Below are 16829 nucleotides of genomic sequence, written 5' to 3' on the forward strand. Positions count from 1 at the left end.
AACCTGACACTACTCAGATGTACACTACTCTCCTGGTGGTGTTTTGATGAAACTTGGTACGTATACAGGCTGTATGGATAAAAAAGATTCAAGAATAAAATAGTTGAATTTTTGACCACTAGGTGAAAACGTATATAGCAGTTATCTTTTTCCCACGGTCCAAGTTTCAATGAAATACGTCCACCACAACGGGTGCTGCATAGATCGGAGTAGTGTCAGTACAATTAAGCTGAGTAGTATCAGTTTAATTATACTGACACTACGCCGACCGTTGTGGTAGACGTACTTCATTGAAACTTGGAAAAAAACGTTATTTAAACCATGGGAAAAGATAACTGCAATAAAAAAGCATTACGTTTTAACTTTGTAAGTCAAAAGTTGTACTATTTTTTTATATTGAATCTTTCTTTCTTGCCATGGTCCATATATATCCTATTTGCTACCAAGTTTCATCAAAATACCTCCATCAGAATGGACGCCACATACATCTCAGTTTATTTATAACCGCCTTATATCTTTGAGACAAAAAAGATTCTGAAGAAAAAAACCCAGAAAAACTGAGCTCATTTTTTGATTTTTTAAACTTTTTAAGTCCTTAATTCCAGGTACATCATCCTCGTATTATATGTGGGTGTCTTTATAAGGTAGCATCTATTTCCTCGAACTAGTAGAATTTATCGAAATCCCGATTTGCTAGCTTCAATTCGATTTCTTGGGGTTGTAGTCCAGTTTTTGCTATATTTCATTACTCTGTAGATAATCGTTTCGTATAAAATTAACATGAAACCTGCTTTAAGTCGGGACCTGCTACGAGAGTTCGATAAAAGATCTTTTACAAACTTTGGAACACCCCCCTCCCCCCAATAAGCCTATTGGTTACAACCGACACGCTTATTCATTGTACTTTCAAGCTTTGTAAAAGATATTTTATCAAACTTTATAGTGTAAAGCCGGGTTTACACTATAAAAGTTTCATAAAAGTTTATTTATAAAACATGAATAATTTAACCAATAAGTGTATTGGTTACATTCAAGAAAATGCAACCGATAGCCTTATTGGTTGAATTTTTAAAGTTTTATAAATGTGTGAAATTTTATGAAACTTTTATAATGTAATCCCGGTCTAACCGACCTTAGCGACGATTCACATCTTTATACACACATTTATGTAAAAAAAAAAAAATTTACAAGTATTCAGGGTCTGGCTGATCTCTTCACTCGATTGATGCCTGTCGGTAATTGCTCTTGCTGCCGATCAGACAGAATTGGAGGTATCGTTGGATTTTACCCGAACGAGATTTATCCGCAGATAGTTCATATATTGCGTGCTACGATTCCTCTCAGCGCATTGACGAGATATCTTGCGTGACTTGATGCTTTATATTTGGGCAATTACGAAACATCTCACCGTCTTAAAGTCCTCTTACAATGACGAGGTTTTAGTGATTTCCACCGTGGCAGTTATAATGTGAATAAGGGAAATATTGAAAACCACGGGAAAGAGTTAAGAAACTGCAGGACCTTATGAAAACTTCGGTCTCAACTGGCGGTCTTCAATTTTTTGTCTATAGGCTCTGGCAAAGACATATTACACGACATCATAGATATATTAAATGAGATACGTCAATAATGGATGTAAGGGGACAGTTGGCCCCCTCTCGATAGGAGGCTCAAAAGTAGAGAGCAATGTAGGCATGTGTAGTGCTTTCAATGACTTTTTCGCGTCGGTTTTTAATGGAGATAATGATATTCGATATACGGGTGTTGCATGGGGTAATAAAACGCTCAACGATATTCAAGTGGAAGACGTGGAGGTCCTAAATCTTCTAAGAAATGTATGTGCAAGCAAAGCACCAGGACCAGATGATATCTATCCCAGGGTTCTCAGGGAAGGTGCTAATGAATTGTTGGGGCCAGTCGCACAGATATACAGGAGTAGTGTTGCTGAGGGTATCGTCCCGAGAGATTGGAAACTGGCTAACGTTGTTCCGATATTTAAGAAGGGTAGTAGAGAAGTGGTGTCTAATTATCGTCCAGTGACTTTGACGAGCTCCCTCTCGAAAATTTTGGAAATTATCATCAAAAGGCAGTTTGTGAAGTGGATAGACGAGAATAATGTATTGTCGGATAATCAGCATGGGTTCAGGAAGGGGAAGTCATGTGTAACTAACCTCCTTTGCTTCTATGATTACGTGACTAAGGCTTTGGGTAAGAGCAAAAATGTCGACGTTGTTTACCTTGATTTCCAGAAGGCATTCGATCGGGTCCAACATGGCAAACTCTTGAAGCGTTTACACGAGATTGGAATAGGGGGCAACTTGCTGAATTGGATAGAATCGTGGTTAAGAGATAGGTCGCAACGAGTTATGGTGAACGGGGAATTCTCTGGTTGGACAGACGTCACAAGTGGAGTTCCTCAGGGAAGTGTCCTTGGCCCCATACTTTTTTCACTTTTTATCGATAAACTCAATCAGGGTATCGATGGAATTACTAGCAAATTCGCAGATGATGTGAAGCTAATGGGGGTAATCGGGAATGAAAGCGATAGGGAGTTGCTCCAGACCAACTTAAACAAGATTGCAGCATGGGCAAATGAATGGAGCATGACGTTTAGCGTAGATAAGTGCATGGTCGCTCATTTTGGTTCGAACAACCCACGGTTCTCTTACGAGTTGAATGGTGTCACTATCCCGGATGCAACTAGAGTCACCGATTTGGGAATTCTCATTGACGAGCGACTTAAGTTTTCTGAACATTGTTCAGCGGTTGTCAAAAAATCGAATAGAATGCTTGGTCTCATTTTCAAAAAGGTCTCTTCGCGTTCTCCTAAAGTCATTCTTCCGCTTTTTCGAGGCTTAGTTCGTCCTGGACTGGAGTATGCTGTAAGGTTTTGGAGACCATACCTACAGAGGGACATAGACTTGGTTGAAGGGGTGCAGAGAAGAGCTACGCGTGTCCTTATTGGCACACAGGGCTTGAGTTATGAAGAAAGACTTCATTTTTTGAATATGTTTACATTGGATGAACGCAGGTGTCGAGGAGATATGATCGAAGTGTTCAAAATTTTCAATGGGATGGATAGGATGGACCATGAACTTTTAGTACACCGCCAATCGACTGCTTTTACAAGGGGACACCAGTATCGATTGGTGAGGGACAATGCAAGGTTATGGTGTCGCAGGGAATTTTTCTCCAATAGGGTTGTTAATAAATGGAATAGCTTACCCCCGGAGGTAGTAAATTGTAACACAATTGACACGTTTAAAAAGAAATACGATAAACATGTTGGGGTAAATCGAGAAGCTATCCATACTTAGAATAAGACAACCATAAGTATTCTTTATGGGCATTGTATAATATTTTTTCATGTGTATATATTGTTTGTAATTTGTGTTAATTGCATTTTTAATTGGGTTGCTGTATTTTTGAAACATATGAGAACCATATTTTTATGGGCATCTTTTTATCAGCCACCTCGTTGGGCATTTTGCCTGTTGTGGCGTTGTATTTGTATTTGTATTTGTATATCGTTTAATATCTGCAAACAAAATTTATCTGCAGACACCCATTTTGTCTATTTTTGATTTGAATAATTGTTAAAATATTTGAACATTATGAATTTTCTTTGCTGTGAAGTGATACGTAAATTGCTTAATTTCCATCCTCAATCCTACGGAATACCAATTCATACACTTTTCTGATGATAAGAAAGCCTATCATTCTCTTAGCGTCCGTCGTAGAGGTATAGTTTCAGTTTGAAAAATTCTCAAAAGACGTTCAAAAATTACCCTGTAGCAGTTTCGAGAGTGTTTTGAAAATACAGTGTGTCACAAAATAATAAAAAAAAAAACCGAAATTTTGATACGGTTCTCCCGTCCTCTAAATTCCAATTAGAAAGTTCTTGCACTGTCTCTCCAGAGGCGAACAAAAAAAAAGTTCCAAGTTTTTAAGCGCAATATTCGCCGAGATATTCGAATTCAAAAAAAATCGGAGGAAAGTTGGAAAAAGACAGCATAAATGAGGGGAAGGAGCACTTTTTTCAACTGTTCTTTCATAACTTTTCTCTGGTTTTTGAATTCAAATTTCATCATTTTGATCATTTTTGCCGCACCACAGTCAATTCCTGCACACGAGCGCTAATTAGACCGGAACCTACAATTTATTGCCGATTCCGAAAGGCAGCAATTTTTTTTTCTGTGGTCATGTCAACTATTCTGTTGTATCCTCCCGTGCCAGGAAAATTTCTGGCAAGGACGAACTGGGTATGGAACTCGCGACGCTTCTGAACATTCTTTGGTATTTTAGGCGAGTACCTCATCGACCTGTGATTCAAAATACCTTATATCGTCCCTGGATTCAAAATACCTTATATCGTCCCTGGATTCAAAATACCTTATATCGTCCCTGGATTCAAAATACCTTATATCGTCCCTGGATTCAAAATACCTTATATCGTCCCTGGATTCAAAATACCTTATATCGTCCCTGGATTCAAAATACCTTATATCGTCCCTGGATTCAAAATACCTTATATCGTCCCTGGATTCAAAATACCTTAACGAATATTGCACTTAGAAACAAGGGATTTCTTTTGTTGGCCTCGGGAGAGACGGCAACAACTTTCTAATTGGATTTTAGAGGGCAAGGTGGGGATTATATAAAAGTTTAGATTATTTACTTTGTTACACACTGTATTTTCACTTTCAAAACTGTTACAGGGTAATTTTTGAACGCCTTTTGATCGTTTTTTAAATTGAAACTATAGTAGATTAGATAGCTCGTAGAGTTTTAAACGTCGTAGAGTTTAAAACTCTACTCTTTCCCCGTGTAAGCATATTTTATAATATGAATACGTCTTTATAGTTTATAAGTCCGTCGTAGAGTTTAGACGGTTGATGAAAGAAAAGCCGCATTAGTAATTACATGACACCCTGTGCATTAACATGATAAAATTCGCCTATTTTTTACGCCACTGGTATTCTGTCTACGCACGATCCTGAAGATAAAGACGTATTTATATTATAAAATATGCTTACACGGGAGAAAAAAAATCAATATCAATTTAACATGGAAAAGAAAAAGCAAAAAACACATATTTCTTGAGTTTTAGAACCAAAACATTCATTCCAGATCAAAAAAAAATATATATGAATTATATCAGGGGGAATAAGAGCAAAAACAAATATCTATTTTTATATCCAGAATCTCATCGGGCATCATCATCATCATGCGCATCCGAACATAAACTGGAACGGGAAAAAAAATGTAGAGAAGGGGAAATGCATTGAAATAATAATAATCCTGTCGCCGCCACCGCAGCGTACAACAAACACTCGTATTTTCCAGGACAAAATTCGTTTTCGATGGCCTGGAATATTTTTCCTCCTCACGTACCCAAGAATCTAATTTCCCAAAAACTTTATTGATTTCCCGTAAAAAAATAATAATAATAATCAATTTAGGAATGAGAGGAGACAAAAAAAAAAGAACCTAAAGTTTTGAAAAATAAATTAAATAATTTTTTCCTCTTCTCCCGATCATCGCGAGTGAATAAAGTTCGAGACAATCATAAGATTATACGAGTTTTACTTTTTTTTCCTGATAAAAATGTATTAAAATATTTATGGGAATTTTTTATTTCAAAATTATTATCAAAACAATTTTTTTTTCTGTCGCAAACGAATTCAATTAATTTTTTTCCCTCAATGTTAACCGAGAAATAGAAATGAGATTGGATCGGATCGAATGGATAATGACAATGTACTGTATATCGGACTCAGAAACCCATGTTGTAGGTTGCAAGGATGACTATATTTCCCCATCATGGAAAATACAGGAAATCGGCATACATATGGGCTATCGTCAATTATCGCCAAAAAAAAAAAAAATATTGTCAAAAGCGAGTATAGTTGCCACTTACAGTAAAAAAAAATTGTGAAGTAGAAGTTAATTTCTCGTAATTACAGCCAAAGATATTGTACGAGGGAAGTAAAGTTGCAAGTTTCGGTAAAACAAATTGTCAAAGGGAAGTTGCTAATTATAGCTGTAACTAGGGAAAGTAAATTTTCTAGTTATATCCAAAAAAAAAAGGGAAAGTAAAGTTGTCAACGGTAAGTAAAGTGTGCGGACGTCCAACATGATGCCTGAAATAGACACAATGTGCAAATTCTCTTAATTTTACACACGAGTCGTATTTTGCAATAAAAATTAAATTAAGTTAAAATAAGTGTGAAGGAGATGAAAACTTTCGTAATCACATTATCAGTCGTGTAATGTTGGCTTTCGTCACACGTCGCAAACAAAAAAAACCAATACGATTAAATACTCGACGTTTGGGTTTACCCAAAATTCAAAACGAACACGGCTATACGCGTTTCAGAACTATAACAGTATAGCCGAATTCAGAAACGCGTATAGCCGTGTTCGTTTTGAATTTTGGGTAAACCCAAACGTCGAGTATTTAATCGTATTATCAAACCCAAAAAGGTAATCCATTTCTATTTCTAAACAAAACCAACATTACCATTCGAATTCGCCAAATTGGACCACAGCTATGTTCAGTTAATTAATTAATTAATTGAAGATTTGTCACATTTACTAACATGAGCTTGGAATCATACATAATCTAAGTGGAATATGATAAATTCTCGGTTCATAGCCGACAATAAATAAGAGTTTTTGCTTGATTTTACTGTCCGCTAACGGGGAGTGAAATACTACATTAAATACATTATATCTATTCCACGGGACCGAGGATCACGAAAGTGTCCGTTAACTCAGAGTGTCCGTTAATGGAAGCTCCACTGTAGAAAACAATTCATGCCATGAAATAATTTAAAGATGACCGTGTTAGATAAATTACAAGAACAAAATTGCAACCGGATAAATTTTTACAGATTAGATTTAGATTTATTACTTGTATTAAAGGCCGTCGGCCTATCACAATAGGTGGTGCAAAAACAGAAAAAAAATTACATTTGCATCTATAAATACAAAAAATATAAAAATATCATAAATATATCATCGGGGAAAATCAAAAATACACATAACAATCCACAAAATGAAGAGAAAAAAATTTCAAAAATGATTGCACAAAATAAGTTTCATTCATAAATTTCCAACAAATTGAAAAATAATTGCAGATCCCGAAAGAAATTAAATAATCCGTAAATAAAAGGTCGATTAGAAACATGGGTATCCAGCAAGCGTATGAGAGACTGCTCATTTGATTCTAGGGAGTTAATATACAGTCAAACCTCGTTAATGAGTCACTCTTGGGAGAGCAAAAATATGACTTAGTAAGCGGAGTGACTCGTTAAGCGGAGTAAGCCATAGCTGTGCCAATTCTTACCTGAGGACAATTGGTAGTTACAAAAAGTGACCCGGTAAGCGGAGTGACGTGTTAACCGGGTGACGCACTAACGAGGTTTGACTGTACTGTGCGATACGTTTCTTCGGCGGAAAGAGATGTATATTGGGTAACAAAAAATTACATGCACAAGATCGTTGGCCTCACGTCTGTTACAAACATTGCACTCCGAGTTATTTCTGGAAAAACAAGGTTCTGTGCCAGTAGGATGTCGGTATATGTCATGGTTAATCTTAAGTTCATGAAAAACCTTATTATGTTAAAATTTTTACAGTTAAATTCGAACAATGCAAGTTACTCACAGTTTTTCTTGTAGAAGAGTACTTCGAGTTTGAGCTCCATCTTGTTCTCGAGCGCGTTGTCGATCTCCTTCTTATGTTCTTCTTTGGTTTCGGGTCCGTACAGAAACGTGCAGGCGCATCCCCTTTGCATTATCTGAGCTCTTGGGAATCCCGTCAGCTCGCAGAATCCATCCGAGCAGTACACGATCGGGTACAGCTTCGGCACTTGCGCATTACCGAGTACGAAATTGCTGTCTGAAAGACCAGAGAATAAAAAAAAAAAACAGTTATGAAACTACGCAGCTATGGATTATGTGAATTACGCACATAACACACTTTTATCATGATTATTTTTAGGACTATATATATTATATTATGGCCATATTTTTTTCCTTCCAGGAAAGAAATTAAGCGTTTTTTAAAATTTTCCTGACCCCCATTATAAATGCTGCAGTGGAAATCACTCTCCCATTTGATAAAGTCTCTCCGAAGAGAGCAGGCAGGCCTACAACACGATACTCACAAAACATGAAAATTCAAGGAATTCCATCCTTACTTCAGAAAATGGAAGCCAGATGGCAGTATGAACACGAAACAAGCGCAACTCGACAACATAAATACGTTAAGGCCAAGCATACACTCAGAACACACATTCCGGCATGTGCCGATTCGTTAGAAATTCCAAAGAGGAATATGTACGAGGTACATGTTCGGTTAAGTAGTAGTAGTAGTAGTAGTAGTGGAAATCACTAAACCTTCTAGAAATTATCTATTTTTCAAGAAAAATGATTCGTTCCCCCAATAAAGAAAATAGTATTAACGGGGGAAAAAAGGAAGAGAGGAAACTACCGTTTTTCTGTTATTTATGCTGTGCGCATAGGAATCTGGAAATTCCGCCTCCGATATTTCGTCCCTGGCATTTGGCATTTTCGTCCCCGCATGAGTGACCAATTGAAGTGGTGAGTGATTGTATGAATGTGGTGAGGTATGTGATGACGGTAAGTGGGTGGGCGACGGTATGTGACCGTATGAGAGATCAAAATGAGTGTCGTCACTTATACGGTCACTCCCTTGGCCACTCATACGGTAGCTGACTTGATGACTAAACCGTCACTCATACGGTCAAGCATTTCTCATGTGGTCATTCGCTCATATGGTCACACACACACACATATGGTCCCACACTCGGTCACTCATGTGGTCATTTATCCACTCACTTAGTCACTCGTATGGTCGCTCACCACTCACTTAGTCATTGTTACGTTCATTCATTCACTGATGTGGTAACTCACCCACTCATACACTGCACTTGGTCAGTCTTTCGGTCATTCAAAAAAAAAAACTCATGGTCACTCCCCACTTCGTATCTCACACGGTCAGACCAGGCGAAATGGTTGGGGTGAATTGTCAGGGAGAAATGTCGGAGGCGAAATTTTCGTAAACTATACCACGAGGGTGGATTCGCATCTACAGACACTCTCCGTATCCTGTCAGACACACTACAAACATTCCCTAGCATAAAAATGTCTGTCTGCGCATCTACAATATGATGATAGATATGAATACGTTCATTGGTTTTATGTTAAAGAATATTTGCCGTGTCTGCATTGTGTCCGTAGATGCGAATCCACCCTGTAATGCAGTGGTTCCCAACTGGGAGTGCGGGAGAACATTTTTGGGGGTGCGAGGTGGAAAAAAATTGCACTTTGAGCATAATAACATCTCCTGACTTCTTACTGGCAGAAATGTGTCATACGAATTAAGCGTTGTAATAGTTTCTTTTTCGATTAGTGATCGTACTCTGTTTTCATTTCAGATGAGTGCAAATACCATTATTTATAGTGTGGCCATGATAAGATGGCCTCTGACCTTGTATGGCCTGCCTTCATGACGAAAAGAGAGGATTCTTTCTTCAGAAAGGAGAAATGGGAAGGGGGAGAATAAAACGAACCTCCTCCAGGGTTGTTGTTCTTTTTTCTCCAATTCTCCGTACTGAAGAAAGAATCCTTTAATTTTATTGGTGAAGGTCATACAAGGTCAGACAGAGGCAATCTTTCCGTGGCCATACTATACTTAAACTATGTCGTGGTATGCTTACATTGGTACCTCATGTTATTGGTATGCTGTGCTTAGATTTCATAGTGTCGTGAACACATGACGCAAGAAAAACGTCAAAAAATTCAGTAAAGTGTCAAAGAAACATTAATTTATAGTTGTTGGGCTGAAGAACTATTCAGTGAATCTTGTTTTTCCAAATCTCAAAAAATGTTTAAAAATAATATTCTTTCTTCAGTTTCGTTTTTCAATTAATTAATTTATAATTAATTTTCAAAAACTGAAACAAAAATTAAATATTAAATATAGCAGAAAAGACATTCGAAAATAAGTAAAAGCATTCATATAAATTAATTATTGAGTAATCAATGTAATCAATTACAGAAAAAAACCCCCTAAATTTTGTAACATAAAAAAACGTGTTATCCAAAGGGGTGCGGAAAGGGAAAAGGTTGGGAACCACTGCTCTAATCCTATACTACTTCGAACGGAAAGGAGAAACATCGTCTCTTTCTCCTGTTTTCAGACTTTGAACAAAAGCTCACCCCGCCCATTGACAGGTGATCGACAGGTTGGACGAGAGAGAGGAGAATGGGAAACATGTTTGACTATAAAAGCAACTTCAATGCAGCGTCTGAGATTGAGATTGCCGAAATGAGAGGGTTTTAGGGAACCGAGATATTTCGTGATTCCCGAAATAAAGGGGATCAAGTTAGACGAGATATCTCGTCCTTGCCGATGTAAGGGTTAATAGTTCGATTATTTAAGGAATGGATATTATAAGTTATTTGCCGCTGATGCAATCAGTGTTTTACGTAACACTCCGCCGAATACAAAAAAAAAAAAAAATATCTCATCTTGTCTAATATTTATTTTGACATTGACTCAGCTGAACAAATACCACAAATATACAGAGACGATTCCGGACTCATATAATACAACTTTTTCTATCCTATAACAGGAAAATCTAATGCATACATATGAATTATCCGGACATGTACAAATATTGATATTTGAGATAGAAAGTTCTTCATAACTTTTCGATTCTTGACAATGTTCTTGCTTAATCGTTTATCCGTGTCGCCCGAACTGAGTTCGGCTACTGAAAAGTGAAAAGTGCAGTGTTTGTGTGATTACGCGGTTTTTCTTTTTCTTTTTGTGACGAGAAAAATTGGGCTTTCTTTTCACCTTAAAAGCCAAATTGAGTTAATCCTTTTTTTTTATTTTTATCAAGCACGAAATTAAACGGGGGAAAGAAAGACTTCGTTTTTTCACGTATTTTTCCGAAACATATTCCACAGTTAAGAGGGTTCAATAGATATTTACACATTGAAGAAAACGTATTTATTCATTTACACAATATTGTTGACTGAGGCTTATAGAAGGGAATGAGTTTGATTGTGACAGAGATACCGTGAAGTGTAACCGTTACTTGGACCCAAGAAGGTAACATTTGTGTTCATTTCTTAACAAAACTAGCCTTAGAAACATTAACTATACTGATAACCTAATTTTTACTACTTTTGTGATATTTTTCTGAGATTTTGGGTTTTCTTCAAACCAAAATTCTAATTTTATGTAGGGTAGGCGGCCCAATTATCGCCTACGTTCCTAATATCGCCTACCACGGTTTCTTCTTGATTAATGCTGGTAGCTATTGGCCACTACTGGAACTACGAAGCTGTCCCCTTCGGTTGTTGTTTGCGGAAACTAGACGTACCTGTGTTGTTTTTTTTCTTTTCTCTTTGAATTTTTTCCTATTTTCGTGTACGATGAGTTAATAAACACGTTTCATTACTTTTAGTATAATCAATAAAGTTCAAGTGATAGCGTTATATCATTTAAGGCAGTGATAGCGACCGTAACAGGCTACATTTTGGTGTAATTTGTTTCTTGGTTTGCAATTCGATTTCGAAGGTGGAGGCCGCCATGTTTGAGAGTTAGGTTGTTCCCAATATCGCTCACTTAAGTATTCCCAATCGCCCTAGGCGATATTACGAACACTTTCGGAGTAGATTTTTTTGGTAAAGAGATGGGACTATTGAAAGCATCGGAAGCTTTTCAAGTACTTGGATCTACGTTAATAGACTACGTAAAAAAAACCTGAAGGTGAACTTCAAAAATGACTTGATGTGCCACTAGGACGAAGGCCTTTTTTATCTCCTTATGTAGAAGATCAATTTGTTGAATATTATTTACAAATGGATAAAACTTATTATGGATTTACGGCAAAGGATGTGAAAAGGATGGAATTTTTACTTGCCATTAGAAATAATTTACGCCACAAATTTTTTGAAGAAAAAAAATTCAGGTAAGGAAATGCTTCCCACTTTTTTTCAACAGATACCCTGAGTTGTCTCTGGAAAAGAAAAAAAAAAGGAAAAGCACTATCACTTGAAAGTTCGTCAACTTCTGGCAAGACACTGGCAAAAATCAACAGGCAAAGCTGTGTAAAGGAATCATGTCCGAAAAAACACAAATCGGAAAAACGGAAGGAAGAAAGATCTCTTCAGAAGATGAAGAACCTCCATGTGTCAAGTGACGACAACGACAGCAGTTGTGGCGAAGAAGATAATGATGCCCAATGCTCAATTCGGGGAGGACTTTACTCGAACGATTGTCATGGAGAGAAACATGGTTAAAATGTTTGATATGTAACAAATCGTTCCACAAAAAATGCGATAAGAGGAAAGCAAGGAAAACAAAACGTTATGTTTCTGTAGAATGCTCCTAAGTTTTTTTGTTTTTTGATGTTGTATTTCGGAAAAGTGTTAAAAGGGTACGGTAATTATATTTCTAAAAGTACAAAAAAACTGTCTTGTATTATTTTCGATTTTATTGTCATAATTTTCACGTTTATTAAAGAAAGTACATAATCATAACATAAATTAAATTCTATTTCAACCCATTTTAGATGTGGGCGATATTAGGAACATATAGAGGGAACACTTTTTTAACAGGAAAAATTCAGAGTTCGCAAAAAAAATTTTTTGGGTGTGTTAAAATTATCTGTTATAAACAAATTTGTGGGGGGTAATGCATATAATTGAATTTTATTAATCAACTAATCAATTACAATTTTCTCGGTGAATAAATGCATAAAAGCGCATTTTCTAGTGGTACTAACAATGCTGATTTAGAAAAGATGACAACATCAGATATTTGATTAAATGTGATGATAATGTTGCCTCTGGATATAACGATAATCTCTCTATAACGATATTTTTTCTTGGCCCTCAAAGTATCGTTGCATCGAGATTCCACTATATAATAAATTATTGAAGTTTGGGTTACTTAAACCCAAATCCGTGAATAATCGTATTTTTTTGACGAATGGTAAGAGAAAGAAGTCTTGCGCAAGCTTTCAGTCCATAATTCTCGGGCCCATTTATGATGCAATAACCAACAGTTTTCAACAAAAATCTTTTCTTCTCGCCATTTAATCTTGATTCTTCTCGCTATTTCATGACAGGGCATCACGTTTTCTCTGAAAGCAAGCTTTTCGCCCTTTCAATGTCTAATAAATATGTTGTCGTTGGCATCTTCACACTTTCAGAAGAAAATTCGATTCCATAGCGCATGACTGATCAAAGCAGTCTCGGCTGTTTTGCCAACATGAGAAAAATACAAATTTCTTTCCCCGACGTCAGAAAACACGCATGTGTTTTTCCAGGTTTCGACCATCACTATAATTTAAACATTTTTTTCAGGATCAGTGCAGAGCTCATCAAAAGTATTTTCACTTGTAATTATGGCTCTAAAATTTCCATATATTTACATCGACATGTTTTCGAGGTATGACGATTTTTTGGTTGTCTTCAAACTTTTTTCCAACCGCCTTACGAGTCAATAGGCAAAAACATGTCAAACTGGACTGATGTAATTTGTGAACACTGAAATGATTCTAATTCTTTTTAGGTTCACTGCCAATAAATATTCTTTAATACGTAAATGCTCCAAAGTCAATTAATTTCAAGTTAAAAATCTTTTGAAATTCAAATTAATAACCATTTTATATAAAAAAAATATCTCTAATCTTATAAGGGAAGTGCATAAATTCTAATCTTGGATAAAATATTTACGCCTCTTCCCCCCGGTTTTAGTGCATCCTTGATGATAATGTTACGGTAAAAACCCCAAGATCGGTAAAGCCTAGATTTTACTGGTAAGACCTACGTAAGGACATTGGCGCGTTGGTAAAAACCCGAAATACGCTTATGAATGTTTTAATTTCGGACTTTTACTAAGTCAAAGCAAATTTTTAATGAATAAATTTTCCATCAGGAACTTATTAGTTCTTGTCACTTATCAATTAATCAATAATTATAATTGATTGATAATAAATTGATCAAACACAATGAACTTAGTTCCTAAGCAATCATTAATTAATAAACAAATGCACTCCAACAGTAAAAACCAATTTTTAAATCAATCGATTAACCATCATGACCATATTAGTTCCTAAAGCTTATAAATAAATTAATAATTATAATTATTTAATAGGCCTTCATTAAAAACGGGCTTTCACTCTTCCAATTATAAATTAATTGATGTATTTATTCCGAACAGTATGAAATTTAAATTAATTAATCGATTATATATTGATATTATCGCTTACTTAGCGTCAGGAACTAATAGGTTCATACAAGATTCATCGAAAGACTAGTTATTTGTGGACATGAATCTTGTATTGGCAAGTGGAGAGGTGGAGAGGACGATTCTATATAATAGGTTCATGATGAGTAATTGATTAATTAAAAACGGGCTATGATTTGGTAAAAGTCCGAAATGAAATGTTTACAAGCGTATTTCGTTATTTTACCAATTCGCCTTGGTACAAACCTAGGTCGGCTTTACTAGTCTTTTACCGTGACAATAACATTGCTGCCCCGTACTGTGGTCCGGAAAGAAATATTTCCCGAAAAATCATCATCTGCTACCATTTTAAACCCACTACTGGATGAAAGTCTCCTCTAAATTTTTCCATTATACTCTGTCTGATGTTTTGGCCATCCAGTTGACTCCAGCCACTTTTCGGATCTCTTCGATCCATCTTGTGTGGGGACGCCTTCTCGGACGTGCGGCGATACCAATCCAGAATACTTGTGGTCCATCTGTTGTCCCGTCTTCTTGCAATACGTCCACCCACTTCTATTTTTTAAAACGTTTAATTCTTTTCATGATATCAAATACCTTTGTGTGGCTTTTTATCCAAGTGATTCATTTTCTGTCTCTCCTTGTGATGCCTAATATGCATCTTTCCATGTTCCTTTGTGTTGTCTTGCTTGTGAGTGTTCATGTTTCAGTTTCATAGTCGGTGCTGCTAGCACACACTTGTTAAATACTTTTCTTTTCAGGCACAATGGCACTTGGCTCTTCAGAATGACACAGTTTTTGCCAAAAAGTGCTCCATCCAATCCTGATCCTTCTGTTAATTTCATTAAAGATTCTGTTGTCCATGGTGATTTCTTGTCCCAGGGGTATACATAGCTTTCCACTTCTATCCCTGTGTTGTTGAGCAAGATCGTCTTCTTCAACGCAAAGGAATCGAGCAATAGCTTTAATCTTTTGCATTCATTTTCAAACCCACACCTGAATGAACGCCAGGGGCTCTGCCACCGGACTTATCCCGTTGCCGAGACCTCTTCCAGCCCAGTTTCTGGAACAAAGTGAGTGCACCTAACAGTCTGAGTGTATAGCTAGTGTTGTGTTTGATATTTCAGTGCTGCCATCCAAACCTTAGTGTGAGTGAAGTGTAATGATTGAATATTTGTAACGTTGTAGGCCTGTTGCTCTCTGTGGCGAGACTTTTCAACGGGGAGATCGGCTCGCTTTCGCGTCTTGAAGTTGGAAACCATAGAAAACCAACATCAGCCGACCACCACTGTGGAGCCGGTGGGGTTCGAACCCGGATCCTCGCGATGCGAGTCCGTCACTATGACCACTCGACCACCACAGCGGCTTAAACCCACATCTGAATAATTGCCTTCGCCAGTTGTATCATTTCTTCTAGTTCGTCTGGATTACTGCTGACAATAACAATGTCGTCGACAAAACGCAAATGGTTGAGAAATTCTCCATTTATTTTAATTCCTTTATCCCAATCCAGTTTTCTGAATACTTTAACTTCTAAAACAGCAGTAAAGAGCTTTGGTGCGATAATATCACCCTATCGGAGACTCCTTATCTAAAAAATAATTTTCCCGAAAAATAACTGAGATTATATTCACTCGTCTTACACGTACTAACTCCACCACAGATTCGATCTTTGCTTTTTCCTCCTTAACCTACATCAATATTTTCTTTATGGTAAGATATGGGAAGGGTGGAGAAAAAAGAACAAAACGAAAAGTCACACACAAAAGTCCATTTATCAAGTACCGAAAAGGTCAGAGAACCCCCCACGACGAGAAGTTCTTAAGCACATGCGTAGTTATTACGTGCTCTCTCCATATTCTGGCATTAGTCTCTCTTTATTATTATTTCTCATTCCACCGAGAATTCCGTGGGAAGAAGCCATTTTACGTAAAAAAGAAGAAATATTTGAAAAAAGAAATCTTTTTAAAAATTGACGAGTTTCTAGAAGAGGGGGGGGGGCGAGGGGGGGGGAATTCGAATTTTGAGAGCCAGAGAAATTATTCAAATGAAGGTTTTTCGTCTTATTTGCATATTATAAAAAATTCATGGCGGCATTACGCAACGTTTCTATCTAATATAATTAAAGTTTATTGTCATTTTTAACTAATGGAATTGGATATGAATACAGTATTTCTCCGAGTTTAAATATTCATAAGGGCTTGATATAAAGTCGAATCCTGTTTTAACGAATACCGTTATAGTGAAAATCTCGTTTTAACGGACAGTTTTCTAATCCCCAGATAAGTTTACATAGAAATAATGAAAAAAACTTGGAATTCCTTTATAACGAAGCGATTTCTCCGGTCTCTTGAGTTTCGTTGTAACGGGATTCGACTGTAATTACGCTGATGTATAACTGGTAAACCCACCTTATACAGTCGAATACCGTTATAGCGAAAATCTTGTTTTAACGAAAACTTTTCTAATCCCCAGATAAGTTTACATAGGAACAGTGTAAAAATCTGGAGTTTCTTTATAACGAAATT

General features: G+C 36.7%; 1 protein-coding gene across 3 annotated transcripts in view; it reads right to left on the reverse strand.

Annotated features, from left to right (window-relative positions):
- The window catches only part of Elk (Eag-like K[+] channel), a 156782-nt gene that overhangs the window by 40901 nt on the left and 99052 nt on the right, over window positions 1-16829 (reverse strand). For all 3 annotated transcript variants that reach the window (XM_089245028.1, XM_089245029.1, XM_089245027.1), the window contains exon 3: window positions 7672-7905. In XM_089245028.1, the coding sequence (XP_089101154.1) occupies window positions 7672-7905 (234 nt within the window). The remainder of the gene's footprint in view (window positions 1-7671; window positions 7906-16829) is intronic.

Source organism: Pholcus phalangioides, unplaced genomic scaffold, assembly GCF_987345545.1.
Source record: "Pholcus phalangioides strain wild (caught in Gottingen) unplaced genomic scaffold, Ppha-v1.0 ptg000015l_1, whole genome shotgun sequence".
Lineage (NCBI taxonomy): Eukaryota > Metazoa > Arthropoda > Arachnida > Araneae > Pholcidae > Pholcus > Pholcus phalangioides.